This window comes from Microchirus variegatus, assembly GCF_963457635.1.
Source record: "Microchirus variegatus genome assembly, chromosome: 22".
NCBI classification, from domain to species: Eukaryota; Metazoa; Chordata; class Actinopteri; order Pleuronectiformes; family Soleidae; genus Microchirus; species Microchirus variegatus.
The window spans coordinates 8,992,233-9,017,308 of record NC_139823.1 but is presented as its reverse complement, the minus strand read 5'-3'; the positions used below and the strand labels follow the sequence as shown (position 1 = coordinate 9,017,308).

General features: G+C 40.9%; 4 protein-coding genes across 5 annotated transcripts; 3 read left to right on the top strand and 1 right to left on the bottom strand.

The window, feature by feature from the left end:
* Positions 1–351: 351 nt before the first annotated feature.
* LOC310943386 (tubulin alpha chain) lies at positions 352–3,231 on the top strand. The gene is made up of 4 exons (XM_083908941.1): positions 352–402; positions 1,596–1,818; positions 1,908–2,056; positions 2,169–3,231. Exons 1-4 carry the CDS (start codon positions 400–402, stop codon positions 3,144–3,146), a joined length of 1,353 nt encoding a protein of 450 aa, XP_083765067.1. The 5' UTR covers positions 352–399; the 3' UTR covers positions 3,147–3,231.
* Positions 3,232–5,032: 1,801 nt separating this feature from the next.
* Positions 5,033–12,688, top strand: dnajb2 (DnaJ heat shock protein family (Hsp40) member B2). Of its 2 annotated transcripts, XM_083908939.1 has the most exons (11): positions 5,033–5,290; positions 7,062–7,152; positions 7,596–7,705; positions 7,849–7,902; positions 8,102–8,218; positions 8,546–8,623; positions 8,851–8,983; positions 9,292–9,362; positions 9,796–10,095; positions 12,277–12,330; positions 12,467–12,688. In XM_083908939.1, the coding sequence occupies exons 2-10, from the start codon at positions 7,088–7,090 to the stop codon at positions 12,303–12,305; spliced, it is 957 nt and encodes a 318-aa protein (XP_083765065.1). In that variant the 5' UTR covers positions 5,033–5,290; positions 7,062–7,087; the 3' UTR covers positions 12,306–12,330; positions 12,467–12,688. The 2 variants fall into 2 exon arrangements, with proteins under 2 accessions (XP_083765065.1, XP_083765064.1); XM_083908938.1 differs by lacking the exons at positions 12,277–12,330; positions 12,467–12,688 and having other exon boundaries at positions 9,796–12,227.
* A 741-nt stretch (positions 12,689–13,429) lies between these two features.
* Positions 13,430–19,140, bottom strand: ppig (peptidylprolyl isomerase G (cyclophilin G)). Its single transcript, XM_083908837.1, has 13 exons — positions 19,062–19,140; positions 18,470–18,555; positions 18,094–18,168; positions 17,895–18,002; positions 17,443–17,487; positions 17,269–17,356; positions 17,130–17,159; positions 16,901–17,040; positions 16,608–16,779; positions 16,335–16,520; positions 16,165–16,249; positions 15,856–15,995; positions 13,430–15,370 (listed from the first exon to the last, which is right to left on the bottom strand). The coding sequence occupies exons 2-13, from the start codon at positions 18,528–18,530 to the stop codon at positions 14,362–14,364; spliced, it is 2,139 nt and encodes a 712-aa protein (XP_083764963.1). The 5' UTR covers positions 18,531–18,555; positions 19,062–19,140; the 3' UTR covers positions 13,430–14,361.
* A 930-nt stretch (positions 19,141–20,070) lies between these two features.
* Positions 20,071–24,765, top strand: fastkd1 (FAST kinase domains 1; the record flags this gene model as incomplete). The annotated part of the gene is made up of 14 exons (XM_083908275.1): positions 20,071–20,405; positions 20,484–20,552; positions 20,661–20,786; positions 20,862–21,266; positions 21,360–21,470; positions 22,021–22,152; positions 22,234–22,720; positions 22,807–22,921; positions 23,003–23,131; positions 23,231–23,362; positions 23,446–23,559; positions 24,229–24,373; positions 24,478–24,592; positions 24,671–24,765. 14 exons carry the CDS (start codon positions 20,071–20,073, stop codon positions 24,752–24,754), a joined length of 2,499 nt encoding a protein of 832 aa, XP_083764401.1. The 3' UTR covers positions 24,755–24,765.
* Between the last annotated feature and the right edge of the window lie 311 nt (positions 24,766–25,076).

The window sequence follows — 25,076 nt, the reverse complement described above, 5'->3', positions numbered from 1 at the left end:
AATGTACGAAGGTGGTCATTGTACACTGGTGCATAAAATACATTGTGTTAGTGATCAAATAAAGCCTGGCAAGTGCCTGATTGAAAATGACCATATCTCTCCCATAATGGTACAGAAAATAATTTTATTTTTATGCTCAGACATGTCATGTTAAATCGAAAGCATGTAATGGTGGATAGTGAGACAAACCGGACAGGGACTTCCCTGTTTTATTTGAAATAGCAAACAAAAAAAACAGGGTTGTTATCTCCCGCCAATGCGCTATGCAGTTGCTGCTGGCTGTGGTTTCCTCCCAGCCCCCTCCACACCCGCGCCTATAAAATCCCCGACGCTCCCGCTCCTCCGCACTTTTGCCTTTAGTCTGATTCCTCAACGTCGTTCGTAGGACAAGCAGACAAAATGGTGAGTAACGGCCCAGGCCGATGATGCGGAAATATGCACGCACTCTCTCCGAATTCGGTCCTTTTCCTGCGTCTCTTATTCGCAGCGTTAGATGGATTTAACGGCGAGGCGTCTTTCGTGCACACCAGGCCTCTGCTGCTGCTGAGGCGAAGGTTATCGATACGAAAGCGGCTTTGTCCTCGTTACATCAGCGCATTCGAGCCGAATTTTATCTAATGAAACTGGAACAATACTGCGTCATGCGGCAAATGCTTGTCTGTCTGAAGACTAATTGAACGCTTTTTCCCCCCAAAACGCAGTGATGCGGTATATTACAGCTAGTCATTAAAAAAAAAAAAAAAAAGGGAATAAAGACAAAGGCTAACGGGAATCAAGCCGTGTGTTTGTCAAGATTAACGGTTTCCTCGGCGACGAGGGAGTGACCAGGGTAATCGTGGCAGTGGGGGATGGGTAGACAGAAGGGGGGGGGGAAGGAGTGGTCTGTGCACTGTGACTTATTTGGCAGCCATTTTGCAGCTGTTGGAAGCTTTTTGTTAGAGAGAGAGAGAGAGATCCCCGACTGTTACTCGGCTCTATGTCCTGTGCAGCTGGACAGGATGGGGGAGGAGAGAGGCTCTAAAAAAGGGAGGGAGAGAAGAGGATAGGGAGGATACAGGATGGAGAAGGAGGAGAGAAGGGGGGGGGGGGTCTGCATTATCATGCGGCGTTGCCATCTTGGGCGTTTTTCAAAGCTGTATTTAATTGTAGCTCTAAACCCAACCCAACCCATATTATGCACCATGGTGCTGCCTGAGTTATTTCCCCCAAATCCTTTGTTAAAATGCGGCCTCGTGTGAGCGCTTCGAGACGCTGAGAGCTGAACATAATCTCTCCTGGCACACAGCGTTCAGATAACAAAGGTGCCTTTATTCCAGTAAACTGAGAGGAGATGTCACAAGACCTAACGTACAAAGAAATCAGAGCCGTAATGGAATTTATTAGATTTTCTGTTCTTTGTTGGAAATGACGGACACGCCCATGTCATTTAACACAATCGAAAATGGCCTGAAAATCCTGTTGATATTATCTCGTAATCACTTTTAGCTACGGGTAATACTTCTATTGCAAATATTTAGTCTCATTTTTATATTAGAATAGTAAACGTATGCAACTGCAGCCCTTTTTGACCAAGCCTTCCTGTTTCCTTTGTTCAGCGTGAATGTATTTCTATGCACGTCGGCCAAGCCGGAGCCCAGATGGGCAATGCATGCTGGGAGCTCTACTGTCTGGAGCACGGTATCCAGCCAGATGGACAAATGCCCTCTGACAAGACTATTGGAGGAGGGGATGACTCCTTCAACACCTTCTTCAGTGAGACTGGAGCTGGAAAACATGTTCCCAGAGCAATTTTTGTCGACCTGGAGCCGACTGTCATTGGTCAGTATGCATCTTTTGTTCATGAACAAAACAGCGTAGCAGATTTTTGAGATGGGAACATTACTTAATTTTGATTGTCCATTTTACAGATGAGGTGCGTACAGGAACATACCGTCAACTGTTCCACCCTGAGCAGCTGATTACAGGAAAGGAAGATGCTGCTAATAACTACGCCCGTGGACACTACACCATTGGAAAGGAAATTATTGATCTGGTTCTTGACAGGACTCGTAAACTGGTGAGTGTTCCATTAGTGTGTTCGTTGGAACAAAGGGGATTACAGCTTTGTCTTATTAATAATTTGGCAGTGCTAATGAGATTTTGCTTAATCAAAAACACTTTTCTTTCAGGCTGATCAGTGCACTGGCCTGCAGGGATTCCTCATCTTCCACAGCTTTGGTGGTGGCACTGGCTCCGGTTTCACCTCCTTGCTGATGGAGAGACTCTCTGTCGATTATGGAAAGAAGTCGAAGCTTGAGTTTGCTGTCTACCCAGCACCTCAGGTTTCTACTGCAGTCGTTGAGCCCTACAACTCCATCCTCACCACCCACACCACCCTGGAGCACTCAGACTGTGCCTTCATGGTGGACAACGAAGCCATCTACGACATCTGCCGCAGAAACTTGGATATCGAGAGGCCAACCTACACTAACCTGAACAGGCTCATTGGCCAGATTGTGTCTTCAATCACCGCTTCTCTTCGTTTCGATGGAGCCCTGAATGTTGACCTGACAGAATTCCAGACCAACTTGGTGCCCTACCCTCGTATCCACTTCCCTCTGGCCACCTATGCCCCAGTCATTTCCGCTGAGAAAGCCTACCATGAGCAGCTGTCTGTTGCCGACATCACCAACGCCTGCTTTGAGCCAGCCAACCAGATGGTGAAGTGTGACCCTCGTCATGGTAAATACATGGCCTGCTGTCTGCTGTATCGTGGTGATGTCGTCCCCAAAGATGTTAACTCCGCCATCGCAGCCATCAAGACCAAGCGTACCATCCAGTTTGTGGACTGGTGCCCCACTGGCTTCAAGGTTGGCATCAACTATCAGCCTCCAACTGTGGTTCCTGGTGGTGACCTGGCCAAGGTGCAGAGGGCTGTGTGCATGCTGAGCAACACCACAGCCATCGCTGAGGCCTGGGCCCGTCTCGACCACAAGTTTGACCTCATGTATGCCAAGAGAGCCTTTGTGCACTGGTATGTTGGGGAAGGCATGGAAGAGGGAGAGTTCTCAGAGGCCAGAGAAGATATGGCTGCTCTAGAGAAGGATTATGAAGAAGTTGGCACTGACAGTGTGGGTGATGAAGATGAAGAGGGAGAGGAGTATTGAAAAGCTTACTATCATCACACATTCCAAAAGTTATCATGAACGTATCACATTCCCAAAATCATTCTGATAACCTGTGGTGGTGACCTGTCAACCTGTGGTGGTGACCTGTCAATAAAAGTCCCTGTAAGCATTATGACTTGTGAACCCATTTGTCCAGCATAAATTACGATTAAATTGAAGCACACAAAAGTACATATGTTAACGTAACTACAATCCACATAATGCGACTTGTGGACATTGCAGAGGGATAATTTCCATAGATTGTTTTGGATTTCATAAAGCTTCAATTCAACAGCAAAATAAATGTTAGTTTCTCAGCACTTGACCGTTAATTGTGTGCATCTTGTTCACAATGAAGCCTCAAAGAACAGAATAGTGTTTGCTGACCTTACGCCTGCAGTTGCTGATGTTGGCCACCAGATGGGAGGATGTGATCACCTTGTAGACAGAGAAGATAAGATAGTCCTTTATTCGTCCCGCAGTGGGGAATTTTCCAGTGTTACAGCAGCAAGACAATAAGGATAATAAATATTATGAAAAATGACAATATATTGCACTTAAAAAAATGTACATTATGAAAAAAATATATACAGTATAGTACAGCAATGAAGACATGACAGGCTGTAAACACAACTCACCAGTTGGAGTAAGAATTGTGAAACTTGACACCAAATAGTTTCCAAGGATTCTGTGAAATTTAAGGATAAAAAAGTGGTTAAATTCTAGCCTAGAAAGGAAACTTGGTGACAGATAATGTATGGATTAGATTGCAACAGGTGTAACACCAAATTTCAAGCTATAACAATGAATGGCACCATCATATCTGGCAATGTGCAGAGATGTCCTGATCCCAGATTTGCAGGTCCTTGCCAGAAATTATGGAGCAATATGTTGTAATAGCAGGTCCAATGATCATATTTTGTCTTGTGTACAAATGTGAGACTTTGAATTTGAAAAATTCTCTGAAATTATACAATACAAACCAGATTGGAGATTTTTGTCATATTAACGTACACATGAGAGACTTTAAAATGTAAATTTGCCAGAGAAATTATAAAGCAATTTGTTTATGTATGAATAAAATTGAGCCAGTTTCAAAGATAACTGGGGCTTTTAATTTGTATGTATTCAGTATGTCACGTCGGTATTCAGAGATTCACCATTTCCAGACATAATATTGGTATATCAGAAAGTCTACAGTCAATGTTTTCTCAAATCAAAAAGAAAGCCAACTATCGATCCATCCCAGAAGTTACCTTTTTTACTCACTCTTGTACATCTTATTTGTGATTACCTAATGTCCCCATCAACAAAATACAGTGTTGTAAATAGGCCGAGCAAGGACAGCTATAGGGACTTTTCACAGGAGGCATGTTTATTCCTAATTAGTCAATTTGCCCTCTCTCATCCTCCTCCTCACATATACTCCAGACACTGGTATAGTATAAATTAGATTAAGATGGAGAGAGATAAGGTTACTATAATTATTATTATTTATTTACGTTTCATTTTCTTCAGCTCCACTTTGATCACATACCTTAGGATACAGTACAACAACATTTCTGATTTTGCAGATGGTGGTACACGTACCACAGTTTGAGAACCGTGGCTCTAAACCACAGTACATGCCAAACCATAACCATAAACCCTCCAAAAGCACTTAAAAGTATCAAAGGCCAGCCTAAAATATCCTTTCATGAACAAAATGTCCTTAAAAAGACAAGTTTTGAAATAAAAAATGTGCTCACAGCCTTGAATAAACACAGACAGAGGGACAGAGTGAGGCGGGGCGCAGGTCTGGCCATGGCATGTTCTAGACGTTCTATTTTTTTCCCCTCTCAACTGACAGTGACTTAACGCTAGGGGCAAACGGGGCTCACAATTCGCCTGTTTTGTCGGAGGCTCACCGGGTTTATGCGTCGGTGTTTGTGGCATTCGTGGACGAAGACGAAGAAGAGACGGGCTGACGAATAAGAAGGGTGTGTGTGTGCGTATGTACACACACGTAGAGCAGAGCGGTGACAGCATTTCACAGTCACCGCTATCGTAACTTCATTTCATGAGTTCGTCGACGCTCCCTCCAGGCCGGTGGTGGACAGACAGCTGAACTAAACTCCTTGACCGTTCAGGCCGGAGCTTACACGGTACGTCCACTGCTCGCTCTGCCTGGCTAGTCGTGACAACTTGTCGCTAATGTACGGCTAACACGGTCCGTAAATACTTCAGTTTAGTCACGCGTTAACTTCACCATAATAGGGAAGGCAGAACGATGTCCACGGTATCCATGAATGTTAACGGTACTTGGGAATAAAACTGAACCTGTCGCTGCAAGTGCATCTGCTGCCTCTGTAGTTTTGGGTTTTAGGTCGACTGTACTGATGTTTCTGTGGCTGACATGTTGGTCCTGTCTTCTTTTCCTCTGATCATTACCTATAAGGGATCATATGACGTCATTCCTACTAATATAAACTATCTGTAATTCAGGTTTTACTATTCAAAATGATATCTGAAAAGGACAATGTAGATAACTTCAATTGAGGATAAGTAAAGATATCTTGAACTTGCATCATGACTAGTCATAATGTCGTTGTAGATATCTAAAACTACTTAAATTAGAGTTATCAACAATTCAGTTACGGGTATCCATAATGACAAACTCCATGTGGATGGCAAAAGTGACATCATTATGACTAGTAGAAACTGAACCCTAGTTTTGACTTTGACCGATATCACACATATCCTGATATAAGAAATAAATAAATAAAAAATGAGCAAAAGCATTTTAGCTGAGTCATGTTTGGGCTGTTAATTTCTTTTTGTGAGAAAATTATTTGTTACATAGTTGGAGAATTATGAAATGACTCAGCACAAATGTGTTAACAGCTTCATAGTCTAAAATGGCTGTATCGGACGGGTATTGGTAGATACTCGAGTTTGTGATATCGGTAACGGACACAAAAAGGTATTGTCCCATCCTTAAGTTTTATACAGTATGTACTTAAGGCAAAGACACTGTTTTTACAGCAGACTGGACAAAGTGGACAAATTATTCAGAGTGTGTCTTTTGTGTTTTGAAGCGCAAGCTTACGACACAAAGAACAACATCCATTCTGCCATGTGAAGGCCATCGTGCTGTCTCACCTTTCGATTTCACTAATTCTTACACACTGTATTCTTAATGAAACATTGACTGAACAATCAAAATGTAATCATTGGATGGGAACATGGCAAACATGGCCATGATTAATCAGCTAACCAATGAAATGGTGAACAGCCAGTTTGTGCCGGCCTACGAGGCCTTGTCAGAAGCAGTTGTCAGATGCCATAACGCTAGAAATAACATGGTAATCGTACGTGTGTGCGCGGACGGTTGTTCCCCACGAGGCATTGAAAGTTAAGATGAGTTATTTACCTCTGTTTGGAAATCCCCGCCTCAAACCCACAACTGCAGCAGTCCACTTACTAAGGCCGGCATGGATGTTAGCATGCTGACTGTGCTGCTATAATAGAATCACTGACTCGACTGAGGTCTGACCAGTTCAAGGACACAAGGTGGTTGTGTTTCATCGGCCTGATTATGAAAATGAAACCTGCCTCTACCTGTTGCTAATTTAGTGACAAACGAGTCACAAGTGATAAGTGATACACTGTCCAAACTGGTTTGAGATTGAAACCCCTGCACTAAATCGGAAACACTGGTCATTGCAATGAATTTGAAATAGAATGAAGTTTTGCCTGTGCACATCTACAGACGAGAACAGAATTCACATGCAAGTTATACTTATAATTGAGCTGTTTGTTTTTTCTTTGTGTTTTGTATTTGGGATGCAGAATTTTAAAAAGGAGAGAGTTACTGTATGTGCATTACTTGAAAAAAGCGTAACGTAAACGTATACTGTCGTGCATTTATTTCAGGAGAGTTAGGAGTGACAGGAGACAACATGGTGGATTACTACAGCGTCCTGGGTGTGCCCAAATCAGCCTCTCAGGACGACATTAAGAAGGCGTGAGTATTCTGAGATTCTCTGAAGGATATACAGGCAGTCATACTTATTTACACTAAAGCTTTATTTCACTTGGGTAGAAACCGTGAGACTTCATTTGTGGTGGAAAGTTTGAATTTTTGGTTGCTTCCAAAGCAGCGTGCTATAGGGATATCAGTGTGAGAAAGTCAGTTAAAAATTTTAAAAATGACGTGATGCCTGTGAACTCTCTGGCTCAGCAAAGAAAATCACAAAGTCTGACTTGCCCAAGATCTCAAGGACAAAGTGGACGCCATGAGTGAAGCAGCTCTTAAAGTTGCCCTCCCACCTTAAACCATGCCAGAACATTTGAATTTGAGGGAATTGGTCCTTGAATTTGGCGTCAATTAAGGTGTGGGAACCCTGCACTGTGTACATTACTTGTATGTGTGACCATGTGTAGTTATGTTTCTCTGTGTGTTTTAAGGTACAGGAAACTGGCACTGAAATGGCACCCAGATAAAAATCCAGACAACAAGGAGGAAGCAGAGAGAAAGTTTAAAGAACTTGCTGAGGCCTATGAAGTCCTGTCTGACAGTAAGTCAGTTGATATACAAGAGCTGGATAGTTTTTTTATGTTATGGTTAGGGTTAGGAAGTTTTAATAAAATTTGATGTTTGTTGTATAGTAGTATGGTGCGTTGATTCACCCATTAAACTGCACTATTTTCTTCATCACAGAGAGTAAACGTGATTCTTATGACAGATTTGGAAATGACCGAATGCCACACACAGGTTAGTGAAAACCTGCTCTGCTTTTACTCTGATATTGTTGCATCCATTATTGGTAAAATTTAGAAAATGGTCTGATCTTTCCACCTCTTCCCCCTTTTCCTATTTTTATCACTCCTAAATCTCCTCACTGTTCTCTCATTTCACCCTCTATCTATTCATCCTCTCCCTTATTTACTTTTCCCACACCTTCATTCCTCAGGTTCCTCAAGCTCTGACTTTTCGTCAGATTTCCCAGGATTCACCTTTACATTCCGCAGCCCAGACGAGGTATTCAGAGAATTCTTTGGTGGCCAGGATCCATTTGCTAGTTTCTTTGGTAAGTCATAGACACAAAAAGGGTTATTTTTTTATCACTTGTATTATATTTTTAAGGCATGGTGTTTCATTTTTTTTATGTGGACATGCACATAGTGGTTGTTCAGAAACCTATGTATATGCCAGATTGCAGTAGTAGTTTTTCCACATATGTTGTTATGTATGAAGAAAATGCAATATGAACACCCATTTTAATGAACACATTTTTGGGATTGGTTAAGTTAAAATTCTTGGGACAGTCTAAAGCTGCTTTGAAACTTGGATCTCACAAACATTACTGCAATGAAACATGTTTGTAAACTCACAGATTTATGTCTCTTTCATTCAGATGACTTCTCATCATTTGGAGGCTCCACCTCCTCTCGTCTCGGCCCAAGTCGCTTCTTCTCTTTCCCTTCAACCAATGGTAAACAGTCACATACTGTAAGGACTTGTAGTTTAAGTCAGCAGTTTTACAACTGTTTCTAAAACTATGCAAAATGTACATAACACCACCCATGATCATAATAATGATAATCACACTTCATGCTAAAGTATTAGGTGACTAAAGTTAAGTAAAGTCATTGTCAATCTACACTCTCAGCAGTGAGTAAACATAACTTGTATTACAATCTCCACACCTGTGTTTTTCAGCTGAATTCACCTCATTTTCCTCTTCCATGGGGGGTCTGGACGGGATGGAGAGCCTTGGTGGAGGAATGGGCAACTTCAGATCCATTTCTACCTCCACTCGCATCGTAAACGGCAAACGCACCACTACCAAGAAGTATGTGAACAACCTGCAGCATTCACAGAAAACACCGATCATCATATAACAAACCTTGGGCCAGCTCTAGATTACTTCCATTTTCATAGACAACAAATTACAGCTACAGAGTTGTAAATGGTGATGGTCACAGGTTAGCACAAACAAACAAACATACAGTAATGTTGGAGCTTCAATCTCAAAGCTCTATCATCTGGCACTGAATTAGCCTCCAGGTGCCACAGCAAATACTTTGGAACTACGGTGAATATCCTGGCCAAGACTTGGAGACACTTTTTTAACACCACCATTTATCTGTGTCTTCACAGGATAAAGGAAAATGGGCAGGAAAAAATAGAAGTTGAGGAGGATGGAGTGCTAAAGAGGGTCGTAATTAATGGTAAGACAATACTTTGTTTAGTGATGCATTTTATTCTTTTGTTTAAACCAGCAAACCACTTGCAAAAAGATTTAAGTAGTATTACTGAAGTGAAATCTGTGGTAGCCGTGTATTTCAGCACGAATTTGCAAAAGTAGCCCTTAGCAAAGCAGGCATTTTGACAGCAGGCAAAGCACAGGTGTAAATGATCAATTTAATGATGGCTGTGTTCCATTTAGTTTGCTTAGTTTCAGGGTGCATGCTGGTTCACTGTCGCACTGTATCGACCGACATGAACTGAACAGAGCCATTGTTAATGTGATCAGTAACACCTGTGCTTTTATTGCTAAAACATGTCCAAATGGCTGCTAATGTTGCTCAGTTTTGCCTGTAAAGACACACTCACTCACACACACACACCTGCACTGTTGTTTTTTTGTGTGTTGTTTTCCAGGTGTTGAAGACGAAATGGCCCTCGCTCTGGAGCTGAGTCGACGAGAGGCCCAGTCCCACCACTCTCCCCAGAAGCCACGCATCCAAAACAGATCACCTGCCGAGTGCGACAGGTCCCAGCCCAACCCTCTCTCTGCAGCCACACATCGGTCATTCAGCTCCGCCCCTTACTACAATTACGGAGGGACTGTGGGAGGTAGCGAAGAGGATGACGAGGACGAAGAACTGCAGATGGCTTTGGCATGCAGCCTGTCAGAAATGGAAGCACAGCAGAGAGCAGCTGCTACTGGCTTCATATCAGGTGCTGGGGGTGGGGGCAGAACTTTTAGTGGCCAAAGAGGAGGTGGGGCTGTCAAGACAAAAAAATTAAATGTAAAGGTTGTGGCAGAGGAGAAAGATGAGGAGGGGCAGCTTAAATTGTCTTCAGGGTTTAGAGATGGGAGGTGCGACAGGGAGGGGAAGGAGACCGGGGCACCAGGCTTCTCTCCTGAGTCAGCCCCAGCTCAGTGCAGTGAAGAAGAGCTTGAACCTGCCATGAAAAATGGTGATGGCAGTGTGAAGAAGGACAAGAAGTGTGGCTGTATTATATGCTAAGTCTGTATGTGTGTGTGTTTGAATGCTTCATTCATTTTAACTGACCAGCTCTAATATAATGTGAACACCAGATTTTTATTTTGTGGAAGTGACTCAGCTGATGACACATCATCATCAGTCCTAACACCTCTAAAGGAGAAAGTGTGAATCAGCTTTGACATGGTTAGTGGTTTCCTAATAATAATAATGATGATCCACTAACACAAAAGCGAAAGGGAAATATTTAGTTTTATCCAACAATACATACATATAAATAAATGATGTTACTTTGCCAAATATTCACACATTACTAAAATGAGTGGGAAGGGGTCGGGCTCCCATGAAGGTCGCAAAATTGTACTGTGGAGGTTGTTAAACCAACTAAAAAGCAAGGGCGTCGGTGTAACACAGCATTGAGTTTTTAGGGCCAGACCTAAAGCACACAGCTCATCTATTTGTTTTCTGTGTAAAGATTATAATGTACATGAATGAGAAATGAGTATGTTGACCCCCCCAAAAGATAAGATTATCATTCGAACCCCGGACTACATTCAGGCTCCTCAGAACAGGCACATTCTAAACAGTATATACATATATATATGAATTATTTATACAAAGATGCACTTTTACTAAAACATCACCACATGTTAACATTAAAACGAATCACACTTTGATCTCCTTGGTGCCTTTACACACTTGAAGATGTCTAATCATGCTTAAATGTTCAGTCAGTAAATCAGTTGTCTTTTATAAGCAAAGCTAATTCACTACAGTAAACAAAGTGCTTTGTGTGTGTGTATTTTGTAGTGGTAAGATTATTGTGTTTGTGTGGTGGCAGTGGTGTTGTGTGTGAAAGTGTCTTTCAGTCTGTTCTTGGTTTGAGATGCCATCGTAGAGGAGCAACAGCTGCAAAAAAATTCCCTCCTCCTACACTCACTTGTTTTGAAGCACTAGAGTGGAGGATTTAGTGACATCTAGTGGTAAAGTTTGGTAAAGTCCTTGCAATAAGAACATGAACATGGCGAATGCCACCAATTGCAGTGCCAGATTAACTTCTGCTGAACGGTTGGTCATCGTTTCCTAGTAACTCACTTTGTTTCCTCCTTTGCACTGGAATTCAACGTCCAAGTAGAAGAAGTGTGAGAGGTGCAACACTGCTGCGTGACAGCTCTGGAGGACGTGACCAATTCTGCAGTGTTAAAAATCCCAATTACTGTGATAGAGAGAGACAAAATGTGCGTGACAGAAAGTGCTAAAAACAAAACAAACAAAAAACTACTGGTGCCATAAATTTGTATTAAAATGTAAAAATGCTTTTGTTGAGAGATGTGCCTGTCTTAATACTGTGGGCAGTGTCTCTTCCCTGCGTTTCCACTGCACACTAAGCACAAAGTTTATGTGGTCGTCGTGGACTTTTTTTTCCACCTGAGATGTTTTGTATTGCATGGGTTTTGCCTTCACTTTAAAAGGTGACAGTTCATCATCAGCTTGAACAAATTTCTACACATCATGTCTCCTTCCTGAGGTGTTACTTGTGTAAGGAGAGGGAGTTAGAAAAGAGGAATATTTCAGCCTGTATTATTTGTGCGATATTGAACTGACAAGTGTTACTGTTTTTTTTGGTTTTTTTTTCAGTTTGTTAAAAGGGAAATTAAAAATAATAAAGTCTGAGCTAAAAGAGGAGTTGGATTTATTTTTTTGAGAATATTAAAGTAACTGTCTATTACTGATGCCATTACAATCACTACATAATGATAGTACATCTGCTGTATAATAAAGACCTTTAATCTGAACGATTCCATTTTTTGGAGCCTGAATATGTAAATACATGTGATCATCTGCCCTATTCTGTTAGGCTCTCGTCTCTAAATTGTAGTTTGTGTGTGACACTTCCTACTTGTTGTTTCAGACTCGGACTTCGAGGCCTTCACAAGCTAACCTGATGGTCTGACCCAGCCATGAGGTAAAGGACCAGTTGAAAGTTTTTTCATTCATTCTGTCTTTATGTCTGTTCTGTAGATCAGCCCAAGTTAAGCGTTTTTTTTCGTTTACTTACTGATGAAGTTTTAATTGTTGTTCTTGTGCATCTATTCTTCCAGGTCAAAGGTCTGCTGCACTCATCTCTCAGCCCCACCATGGCTCCTCTCTGCTTAAAAATAGATGCAAAAAGGTGTCATTTTATATGTTAATGTGTGGGTGTGTTCATTGCTTACTGTGAAGCAAAACACTGGAAACTTTGCATTTAGAAAGCCAATGAAATGGTTCTAATATTCTCTTCATTAAACAATGATATTCCACTCTATTATATTAAATGTTATTCTGAGAAAGCTGGTTCAGTGTATTTAATTATTTTAATGTGATAAAAATCTGCTAGTACAAAACATTGTCTAATTTCTGTATTTTTCCTGAAATCCAATCTTTTAAATCTACTCAATTTTCTTAAGAGAAAATGACCACACTGAAAAATAATTATCTCTGCAAGTGTAAAAAGGAACCAGTCCATGAAGTGTAAAGAAACGTCTCTTTAAGAGCAAAGGAACAAAGGATTACTTGACTTGTCATAGCTACAATTGCAGTGTAAACCAATAAACACAATATGGGTCCTATAAGTGGGGAAGTAATACAACTTTTGTATTGGTGAGTACTGTCATGGAGTCACGTGACATGGAGACTGTTGAAAAAATATGTATATTCATATAAAATATAAGTAAAATAAGATTTTGGGGGTCAGTAGGTCACATTCTTGGCAGTAGGTGAATTTTGGGTATTGGTCTAATATCAATCATGAAAGTAATGTAGCTGTTCTTAAGTTCACAGAGTTGAGGTTAAGATATGTTGGGAATTTAGATATTATCAGGGCAAAGCATTCGTGATTTTCCGTCAGTGACCTGCCTATCAAAATGTCTACTGTGCAGAGGGCCACATTTATTTTGTTTCTATGTTTTGCACAGACTGCTTTAACCCGTCCTCTGAATATACAAACAATGTCATGAATACATTTATAGGTTAATTAGTGATCACATCCCGTCCCAAACTAATATAGAGTTAATTGCAACATTTTCAGAAAATTGAAGAAAAACAACGGTTTTAAAATCCAAACTCGGCAATTTAATCATTCTACACTGGTGGAGTAATTAAAACGGACTTGCACAAAACATAATTCATTTAAACCGTTTTTTTCCCCTTAACGGCATGACTTCTCTTTAAAAAAAAAAGAACAAAAAAGAAAGAGAGGCATCTCAAAACTGGTTAACAAATGAATTACAGTAAAACTGTGACATACAAAAGAAAGAAAATGAATGTACAGATCTATTTATTTCAATGACTGGGATAAACACACATGCAAGACATAATGAGTCTATTGACTGGTGTAGTAAAAATAATTTGACGTTTACCCCAATTTAGAAGCATAAAGGGCCATTTTGTATTACATTTAATTGTAGATTCACTATTGAAAGTACAATTAAATTAATATATTTTCATCTTAACTAAAGATTTAGCTTCTCATCAGGTGTTTCGTGATTAAAGGGGGAACAAATTCACTGTCCACATCTGCCAGTACTGCAAATATTTCACAAATAAAAGCCAGGGAACTGAAATGCTACTTTGGAAGCGAGTACAGGACATGAAATTCAACAGAAACCGTGGTAAAAGATCAGTTTCACTTCGAGCCACTGGTGACAAAACTGAGAGTTTGAGCACTATTCTCAGGGAAGAGGAGGGCAGCTGTAAGCAGCTCAGGTTTCTCTCCATTGAAACACATCTTTCATTTGCTGAATTTTTTTCTCCGAATAAAATTTTATGACTCATTCCAGTTGCCTGAACTGTGAGCTGTGTTTTAGCACTAAAGGACTGATATGAACATGCCCCAGAAAGCTGGTGCTGTGTATGTTGAGAGAGAGCGAGAGAGAGAGAGAGAGTAGTGGGTATAAAATAACAATTCAAAGAATTCCAAATCTGTTTTTTTTTTCTTTTTAAGGAAACCATCACAGACTCAGTCCCCGTCAGAGCTGGAGCTAGAGCTGGATTTGCTTCTCTTGCGGTCGTTTCTGTTTTTATCTTTTGTACCATCTGGTTTGGGTCTGGCCGGACTTCTTCTGTCTTTGGATTTGGAGGCACTGCTTGCTCTTGTTTTGGAGTCTGGGCTCTTGTGACTCTTTCTTTTCTCGTGTCTGTCACTGTCTGAACTGCTGCTATGTCTTCTCCTTCGGTTGGCAGCTACTCTGTCTTTTCTATGAGATGACCGATCTTTGCTGTGATCTCTTTTATTGCTCTTACTTCTGGAGCGCCTGTTTCTGTACGAGTCTCTAGTCTTGTTTCTATCTGGGCTTCTTGTTCGAGCTTCTTTGTCCCTAGACGCTCCTCTCCTCTTATCGTCTCTTTCACTGTTGCGTCGTCTTTCCTGACTCCTGCTGCGCCGTCTTTCCTGACTCTTGCTGCGTTCCCTGCCTCTCTCCCTGTCTTTTTCTTGTTTTTCTTCCTTGTCTTTCGTTGCTGGAGTTCTGCTTGTATCGCGATTTTTGCTGCTTGATCTATGCCTGTCTTTAGATTCTGACTTTTCCTTGCTTTTTGACTTTGATCGAGTTCTCTCATCATTTCCTTTTGTATCTTCTTTAGGCTTTTTGTCAGACCCATGGCTCTTATTCCTATCTTTACTTTGATCAGATTCGGATTCCTTTTCTTTCTTTTCATCTCGATTTTTGCTCCTTGAGCGGCCGCTCCTCTCGTCACTTTTGTGCTTGTGACTCTTCTCTCTGCTTTTTGACCGTCTACTCTTTTCTCTGCTTTTACTGCGACTTTGAGATTTGTCTTGCTTCTTTGCCTTATGTTTACTTTGCTTCTCCTCCTGCTCTACAGCAGCATCTTCTTTGCTTTTGGATCGATGTGACCGAGTTTTCTTGTCTTTTTTATTTTCTGACGTTTTTTCATGCTTTGTGCTAGAGGCCCGTCTCTCTTTTCTCTGAGCTTTAGCAGCATCGTTCTTAGCTTCATTCATGTCGCCCCTGTACAGAAAAAGAAAAGTAAAATGTATAGCAAATATTAATTAATGATGATGATTAATGATTCAATAATGTGAATAAAAACACATATATACATCCATTACATAAATAATGCTTTATCATAAAATAACTGCAATATAACAAAACAAATAAAATAGAGGGGCTGAATGATATGGGGGAAATAACTAATTATAATTTTTCTACCAGATATTGCAACTTCAAGCTTCAGTTCATTCACCTTGTAATGGATTTAAAAACAACAGAACCATTTTCATGTAAGGTGTGATCAAAATACTCACTACTCTATATTGCAAGGTGGAAATCACAAAAGCTGTGACTGGAAAAATTAAGTAATAATAAATGCTTTGGGAAAATAATAGGGCTTTTGATCATTTCAAAGTTTCAAATAGAAAGTGTATAATTTTTCTGCCCAAATTGGTCATTTTCTTTTTATATATTTTATTATTGAAGGTAGAGCGGCGTCTTACTTGTCTCCCTTAATCCAGCGCTCGCCTGTGACTGCCCGCATCCTCTGACGCTGCAGCTCTTGACGCCAGTGAGGAGGAGTTTCACTGCGGCGGTAACGATCTCTGGACCTTGAACGGGATCGAGAAGGAGTACGGTATCTCTGGATTGGAGAAATGAGAAACCAGTTAATTTTGTACAGACACTGAACTATGAAAAGGAAGTAACGTCAAGACAGAAAAAAACAGCACTGTTTATTTATGTTAAAATGCAATTTAAATAATTCAAGAACTGTGACACGAGTTTGGTTTGTTATCGTTACATGCACTTACCCTCGGACCTCGGCCTTTTATCTTTCGACCAGATCGTGTCATCACCAGTCTTCTGTTATATGCTGACTGAGAGTTATAGGACAGGCTAAAACAAGAAATAAAATGATTAAGATTATAAGTAATTCTAACAAAGACAGATTATAAAATAAATGCTCGTCAAGGAAACTGACTTCTCTCTTGGTCTTTCCTCTTTACTCCTCTGATCTTTTTTAACCTCCTCTTTCTGGTTTTGGACAGATTGAGGACTTCTTCTCATGAGGAATCTGTTCTCTGGGATGGGCGGTATTTCCTCAGGACGTACAGTAGATGAAACCAATTCCTCCTGTTCTTTCTCTTCAGGAACTACAACTTCAGCCCTGGGAAAAAAACATAACTAATCTCAGTCGAGACACAAAATACAGTTTTTACAAGTGACATTGTAAATGTTAGACTTCATCAGGTACCTTTTCTTTTCCTTCTCCTGTTTCTTCTTTTGCTTTTTTGACTTCTTTTTGTGCTTCTTGGTTTCTATCTCAGATTCTTCAGAGTCAGAGGAAGAATCTGAGGAGCTATCAGAGTCACTGGAGCTACTGCTGGAACTGGAAGCTCGAGCTTTCTTTTTTTCATCCTTCTTTGCTGCAAAGACGTAAAAGTATGTTACAACCACCCCTAACTCAAAACTAAGGATGGATATTGATTACAAGGATTAAATGAGACAGAAGTTTGAAAATACTGAAAAATCTTTTGGCAAACAAACCTTTTGACTTAGGGACCAGCTCTCCACAGTTCATAACCTTCACCTCAGCATATGGTTTGCTGTTAGGATCTGTTTTCTGGCTCTCCATGGTTTGAACAACCTCTTGGCCAGAGATAACATGGCCAAAAACCACATGGACGCTGGGAAAGTAAAGTGGTTTGAGCTTCAATTAAACATGCTGTTCATTGTGCACGATAAAATGTGAGATTTTCAACCAAGCAGCAATTACCCATCAAGATGAGGGGATGGTTTTGTTGTTCTGAAGTTTCACAGCAAGCAGTTGGGAGGAAAAAATGAACACCATTATTTAAATAGAACAACCTTTAAGATAAAACATATCAAACATGTTAAATGTATATCGTTTTTACATGAAAAACTGGGATCCATTTGTATCTTTGCCTCTATTTGCCATAGACAGCAGGTTATCCTTGTTATGTTTAACAGCAAAGCTTTCATCTGGGGGAGAAGGATAAGATCAGTGTCACCTTTGAAGACAAAGTCAGTTCAGAAAACTTCTCTAAAAACTCAGATAGTTGCTTTACCTTCAAAAAAGCCTCCATAGATGGATTCACCTCCTCTTCCATTGCCTAAGATGTTAGACAAGGGGAGTTGCACATCAGACTATAGCATACACAACAACATAGGGTGTTCTCTCATATTGTTTGGTGATAGTGTCAGCATCTTATGTTGTAAATGCAACCAAAGCCAATGTGAAATTCATAAAGGTCAAATCTCATTTCCCTCTGTAACTCATCTGCTATTTAAATGAAGCTACACAGAAAACAACTCAGGTTGGTCAACGTATCTCAAGTGTCTAGAGGCAAACACCAACCAACACCTCTGCCTCAGTCATTTAAATGGTCGTACACATGATCTCCTACAACACTTAAAGTTGTGCTTTACTTTCAGTGACTTCATTCTTGCATTCCCTGAAAAGTTCTAATTTGTTTAAAACTAAGTTCACCATTCAAACATTCAGCCTTCATTTGCTCACCTTCACTGAAGTCTCCTCCTTGAATCATAAAGTCTTTAACAATACGATGGAACAGACATCCTTTGTAGTGCAGGGGTTTCTGAGTTCCTTTACCAATGCCTTTCTCACCTGGATGAAACATGAATAATAATTATCATTATAAAAGAGTACCACACAAAAGTCTGCTGGAATATTCCTACAAAGGAAATCCATTACTCACCTGTGCAGAGGCATCTGAAGTTTTCACATGTTTTGGGACAGATGTCTGAAAACAACTCCACCACAATTCTGCCAACTGTAAGGAGACATCAGTTTAGAAAACTTTTGGTCATATACTATTTTAACTTGCCAGTACAAGGTATGCAGAGGCTAAGCCAATGACAATTGACATGATGGTGATCATGATTAATCAGAGTTTAAGACCTTCTCTGAATGACAACACATCCAACATTTAGGCAAGATGGGCTGCAGCAAGATGGGCAAGACGACATTGAGTGCCACTCCTACCATTTTCTTGGATGTCAGGTGTATCCAATTCACTGGCGAGTGATTATATGAGTGATTGAGTATATTAGAGAGCGAAGATTGGCTCTTACCAAGCACGTTGCTGATTCCGATGTCAATGAAGCAACGAGGGCGCTGCACCTTGATCCCCATGATAACCACAGCTGACCAAACACTCCTGCAGGTCAAAGACACAGATCACACCAATATGAGTGACAAATAACATGATATGCGCGGCACAAGGTCACACATTCCAGATATTAACAGCTGAGGGAGTTCAAGACGAAAATAAAACATTAACGGTATCGAATGTAAACGGGTAGTGTTCTATACATCAGAAAAATAAGAGACACGTCGCTCATACAGCTGGATTGTATACACGTTAGGGAAGGTAGTGCAATGATAGTTTTGCTCGTTACGGTAATGATGGTGACTAGATACACATTTTTAGTCTTGGGTTTTAAGTATCCCCGTTTATTCACCCACAACGTGGATTTAATCGATGCGGTTTCACTCTCAATGCCTGTATCCAGCGGCACGGCCTGGCGTTAGCATTAGCAAGCTCGCCTAGCCTCGGCTACATAACACAGAGAGGGCTTCTCCTTCGTAACACAACGCCGGCCGATTTAGTGTATTGACTGAATATTGCGCCACTATAACGCCGATAATGCAAAAACACATCACCTGGGAAACAAGGGTATCACTCCATACAACGGGCAGCTTCTTACAGACGACGAAAATTAAGTTTCATTCAGCGTTGAGCTCACTGTTTTCTGAAGATGGCGCGGCGAGGACGTCAATCGCTGTCGAGGCTCGTGCGCCAGTCAACGCAGCGGAGCACGCACACCGACGAGCTTGTGTGTGTTTAGATGCCCTAAATTTCACCTGTCAGGTACAACTTTCCCTAAGGCTGCGTCTTATACATCCTTGAATTGTATTAGTAATTCATATAGACATGAGTTGGTTGTATATTAACATGTACAGACTAAACACAGACGTTTCTCGTCGCTTTTAAACAAAATTGTTGCGATACTGTTAACGCGGTTGAACGAGCTGCTGCCTGAAAGACAAACACAGGGTGTAATAATTCTGTCGTTCTTTGGCTACGGAAGTGAGACATTTTAGCACCCATGCTGAACAATTTTGACTTTGAATGAGCCATTTTAGTAGCAGTGTTGTATTTATTGTGGGATAATACATGTTAGAATCATTGTAACCTGCAAAGAATTGAGGAGCAGGGGCCGTCCGGTCGCTTCAGCCATTTTATGTGACTGTTTCTTTACCCACGTGAATGTCTCGTTACAAAACTGAGCTGAATAACACATAGTTAGAGCAGAGGAGATACAGGGAATCTGTGAGAGCTGCTTCTTCACAACTAATAGAGATGAAGTCCCCCGGAGCCGAGTAAGGTACCTTCACTGTCATGTCTGGCATTTGGTTTATTATTGTTGTATAATAAGTATAATAAGACATTATGAACCACATTAAATTATCTGTTTTGTGTGTGTGTTTTTACTTGATAGATGTCCCCAAAGGAGAACCTTGCATCGACCACCTTCAGACTAAATATTGCTGGGTGTGAAATCAGTAGGCTGAATCTGCTTGTCAGTTTTACATTGAGGAGGATAATAGACACTGTGTTGGTGCAATGAAAGCCACAGTTCATATATCACCTTAGTTCAGGTCTGTGATTATGTTTCGGCTCCGGTGTGTGAATTCCTGCCTTCGTAGGCTCCTTCATGGTGGGACAGTGTGCAGAGATCAGGTTCTGGAGCAGCTACAGGTTTGCTCTGCGGAAGGCCAGGTGTTTGATGTGGTGGCCAAGAACAAGGCCAAGCTGACAGTGAACCATGTCGGCTGTGCTGTGGAGATGCTGTGGCAGTTTCAGAGGGACAAACCTCAGCTGCTCAGGACAGTGAAGCTCATCAAGAGCCACCCTCAGTTCTTGACCCTCCGGGTCTTGGCTGAGAACAAAATTGCTCTAATGGAGGATTTTATGTTGGTGGACATCATGTACAGCTTCCTCAGGTACGTCAAATTGCAGATACTATGACATAATGTTACTTATAAAGTTGAAATGACAGTTCACCTTATTGTCTTTTGTAGATTTAATGTGGATCCACATGATTCTCTCATTCAACAGCTGGTTTCAGAAGCATGGCTAAGAATAGACAGGTAACATTTCATTTTCTTGTTTTTGTTATTTCATATTGGATATTGGAGGTTGAGCAGATGTTTAATGGCAATTTGATGGCAATGAATTATAAATGTGGATTTTTGTAGATTTCCAATGAGGTCCCTTTCCAAGTTTGCAGTTTGTCTCACTCATCAGCACCTTCAACACAGCCCCCTCATGGGCCACATCACCAACATTGTGGATAAGAAGCTGTCGTCTATTGATGATTTCAGGTTGGTCATTAGAAAAATATGATCAGATTTAAGCATCTTAATGTGAGTATTTACACTGTGGCATTGATTTTGTAGGATCTTAACTACATTCATGATAAGTACATCGTCCCTGGTGTCTTCCCGGCTCCGAGATGCCTTTATTAGAAGAGCTGACGATCTTCTGGACACCATGGATATGGATCCCTTAAAGTACAACAACCTTCGGAGAGTGGTGCAGTTCATGCGCAACATCAAGTACATCCACAGGCCTCTGCTGGAGAAGTGCAACCAGATCCTCCTGTGCAGCGTTCCCAGGATGGATGAACAGGACATTGGCATCATCTTGGGGCTGTATCAGTCCTTGCAGTTCAACAATTGTGACTTCAGGCTGGCTGTGAAGCAGAGATTGATAGAACTGATTGATTCAAGCACTGATTCATTCTCCTTCCCTAAACTGTTTGTTGCGTTGGCTCCCATGGCCAGTCCAGATATGAGAGAGAGGTTTGTTTCATTATTAGTGGAGTGGAAATTCAGCCTGTTTCAGAAGTCCATAACTCTCACCAGTTGTATTTTTTGTGGTTTAATTCCTTGTAGCTTGGAGAACACTGCCTTCCTGTTGGCAGATGAGCTAAGTGCACAGCAGGCCCTTGCTGTAGCAGAAGCATTAGAAGAAATTCAGAGCAGGAACCTGAGCTTACTGAACAAGTGAGTTCCACTGCAGTCACATTGCACCTGAAGTAACTTCATTCATCAAGACATGTTGGTGCACATATTTGCAAATCAGTTTCATAGCCCTTTTCTATCAAGGCAGTTAAAAGTACCTTATCCAGAACCAGTTATTTGTGCCAAATACCTGGCTATCAACCAAATAACACTCTGGGTGTCTGCTGTAGAGGAAATAACCACTTGTGTTGTGGAGGCTGAGTTTAGGATTATTGTAACCAACAATACTAATCAGGTGAAAAGTAACAGGGGATTGCACTACAGCAATGCCAAAAACGAAAGTTCAAAATGTATTCTTGAGCTTGGAAATGGAACCATTTACAAGTTTTTTTGTACAGCCTTTGTCATCTGATGAAGCTGTCCTGCTGTTGTGTAATTGGAGATGTTCACGTTCACAGAGTTTTCCCACTACAAGATACATTTCAACATTTCATAAACATGCATTTTATGTAATCACCCCAAAATTCCAGTGATATATATCAGATTTTAAAAAGTAAACACTTAAATGTTTTCTTCCCAAATGATTTTCCAGAATTGCCTTAGTAATTCAGAGGAAACTTCATATGTATAAACCAATGGATGTGGCCAGAATCACACGAACTCTTCTCCTGCTGCAGTACCACAACCCCGAACTCTTCACTAAACTTCAAGACATGTTGGTCACGTAAGTGTTCATTTTAGCCAAGGATCATTTTTGCTTCAATAGAATACAAAATTGTCTGACTGCTTGTTATTTTATTTTTAGTTTTTTGCAGCGCAGTGTCTCTCCCACCGAGGTGACCATGCTGACCCGTGTTCTGTCCACGCTGCCCTGCCCACGACTCGACGAGGGAGTGAAATCCCGTGTGGAGGCAGTGGTGCCGCAGTGCAATCTGAATGAACTCAACAACATTTCCTTTGCTGTTTCCAAGTGGATACGGAACGATCCGTCTTACCGTCACAACGCTCCCAGCAGGTATGTGCGTCTGCTGCAGACTCTGAACCAGTGTGGCCACGAGAGGCTGCAAACCGCTGACCGGATAAGCTTTGTGCTCGAGGAGCTCAGGTATGTCACAGGAGAGTGGTTTGAAGAAGTGCTGCTCCAAGAGACAATGGTCACACTGCAGAGAATGATGGATCAAATTAACGGGAGCAATGTGGTGGAGGTGGCTCTCTTTTTAACCAGGATGGCTCACCTCTGCCCTCCTCTGATGGACAGAATTGCCAGTGTTGTCATTAAGGACATTGACAAGGTACTTCATGAAACATCATGGCATGTTAAGTTTCAAATATTTTATTACACATTAAGTGAACATTTCCTTTGTCATTTTCATTCAAGATTCACTATTCTGCAACATACGCCACCCTGCTTCCATTTACTGTCCTGAATTATGATCCTGCACAATCAGATGAGTTGTATGAAGTGTGCATTCAGCACTTCACTCCCCATATCAGTAAGTGATGAGCTACATTGTGGACTTTTAGTTTTTCTAATTTTATGATCACACTGACACCATCTCTCCACATATATGTAGAATCCTTTGACCCACACATGCTGGTTCTGCTGGCATACACTTTGGCTGTGGCTGACTATTTTCCTGAAGAACTGGTCAGAGAAATCTTCTGCATAGACTTTCTGAGAAAGTTGGACTCGCAGTTAGAAAGTACGTGTCCAGAGAGTTTAAATTACATGGGAAATAGTTGTATCTGTGATTAGCATTAATCTTATCACACGTAATGTTTCTTCACGTCACATTTTGCAGCTTTATCCGACTCCCTCAACATGCAGACTCGACTGCGCCTCATGGAGCTCAATCGTGCCGTGTGCCTGGGGTGTCCCGAGTTCCAAGTGCCTTGGTTTCATGACCTCTACTGCCAGCAGATGCAAAAGAATGGTATCAAGATTAACGAGATTAAATGTCTTCCAGTCTTTGTTCGTTAGAACTTTCAGTTCATACGATCAAAATGCTTTTTTCAGGGAACTTCATTGTTAGTCCCGTGCAGCAGCAGATCCACGTAATGCTGGGTGAAGTTCTCGGCGGCGTCAACTATGTTCGAGTTGCAGTCGTCACGCCGTACTTTTACACAGTGGGTGAGTAAACATCATTCATTTTCAAATACTTTAAACACTGCTTTGATTGTATTCGATCTCTTTTGTGTTTAAACCTGAAGGAAAAACCTTTATGCATTTGTAACAATTATGGGGTCCGTATCAAGAAGGCTGAGTTTAACAGTCTTGTCAAATACTAGTCATACGTGTACTGGGGTTCTTTAGTGTGTTCGTTCAATCAACATAAGCTATAATCCATACTATATGGCAGGATACACACAATCACAAGAGAACGGCAGCGTCTGTTGACGGCACTTCTGCTGTCTGCAGGTAACACCTCTTAAAGGGCCTAAGTTAATATAATTTTTGTGAAATTTGTGCTTACTTGAGGGGACAAGCTTACATTTTTCCCTAAGTGCTTGGATTGCATTTAACAGGAACAATAATGGGTGCAGAAATCCTACAATTGATTGCTCCTTTTTCATTTTTCAGTATACAAGTATAGTATAAACACAACTATGGTTTTTATGTATGTATCCTTACGCTGTTTTTACCCTCCCAGGTGTTTAAGAGTCCATATTGCTAATTTCCTCTCTTTCTGTATGTCCATTATGTGCAAAAGATGGAAATTTATGGAAAAATTGGATGGAAAATTAAGTCAGTATCTGCACTATAAAACAATGTAATGTGACCCTGTTTCTTTCTATTTAGACTTTGAATGCATACTGGACAAACACCTGCGACCACTGCTGTACAGTAATCTGAGCACACAGCAGATATCAGACCAAGGGAAGGTTCAATGGGAGACGAGCCCACTGGAAAACGTCACACATGATCTTCCGGCGGGAGCTCAACGGTAGCAACTTATACAGAATACAGCCTGAGTTTATGTTGAAAGTGAACAGTTGCACTGATAAGAGATCAAATGGTATGTGACGCTGCTTTTTATTCGTCTTTCAGAGTTGTTGTGGACTTTCTCGATTCAAAGTGCTTCTGTAAAAACTCTCATCATATGAAAGGCGCAACCCTGATGAGGAAAAGACACCTAGAAATTCTGGGATATCACGTTGTTCAGGTGAGATGACGGAGTGATAATGAAGAAACGCCCGTTTAATGCATACAATGGCAATGAATTGTGTGTTTTTCTTTGCAGATCCCTCACTTTGAATGGAACTCCATGGAGCTTTCAACACAGGATGCCTGGAAGAATTATCTACAGAAGAAAATATTTACATAGATTTTCTTATTGAAAGACTTAGTTATTGGATAATGAAAGAAATGTTACATTTAAAAGTGAGCTTTCTGTATGGTTTAAAAAACCCCACAAATCTTGTCAGGGTGACTGAACAGAGACCAGTGTGGCTAATATTCAAGTGTTAAAATTGACATAAATCTACCTCATGTGAAGTATGATGGTGTACAATATCCTTTTGTATTAAATTACTTTAAAAAAAAAATGTTATACATTATATCATTGCAATTAGTTTTTTGTATTATTTGTAATTGTATGTTCATGGTATAATTTCAATTAACACAGACTTGATATTAACAATTTCCAA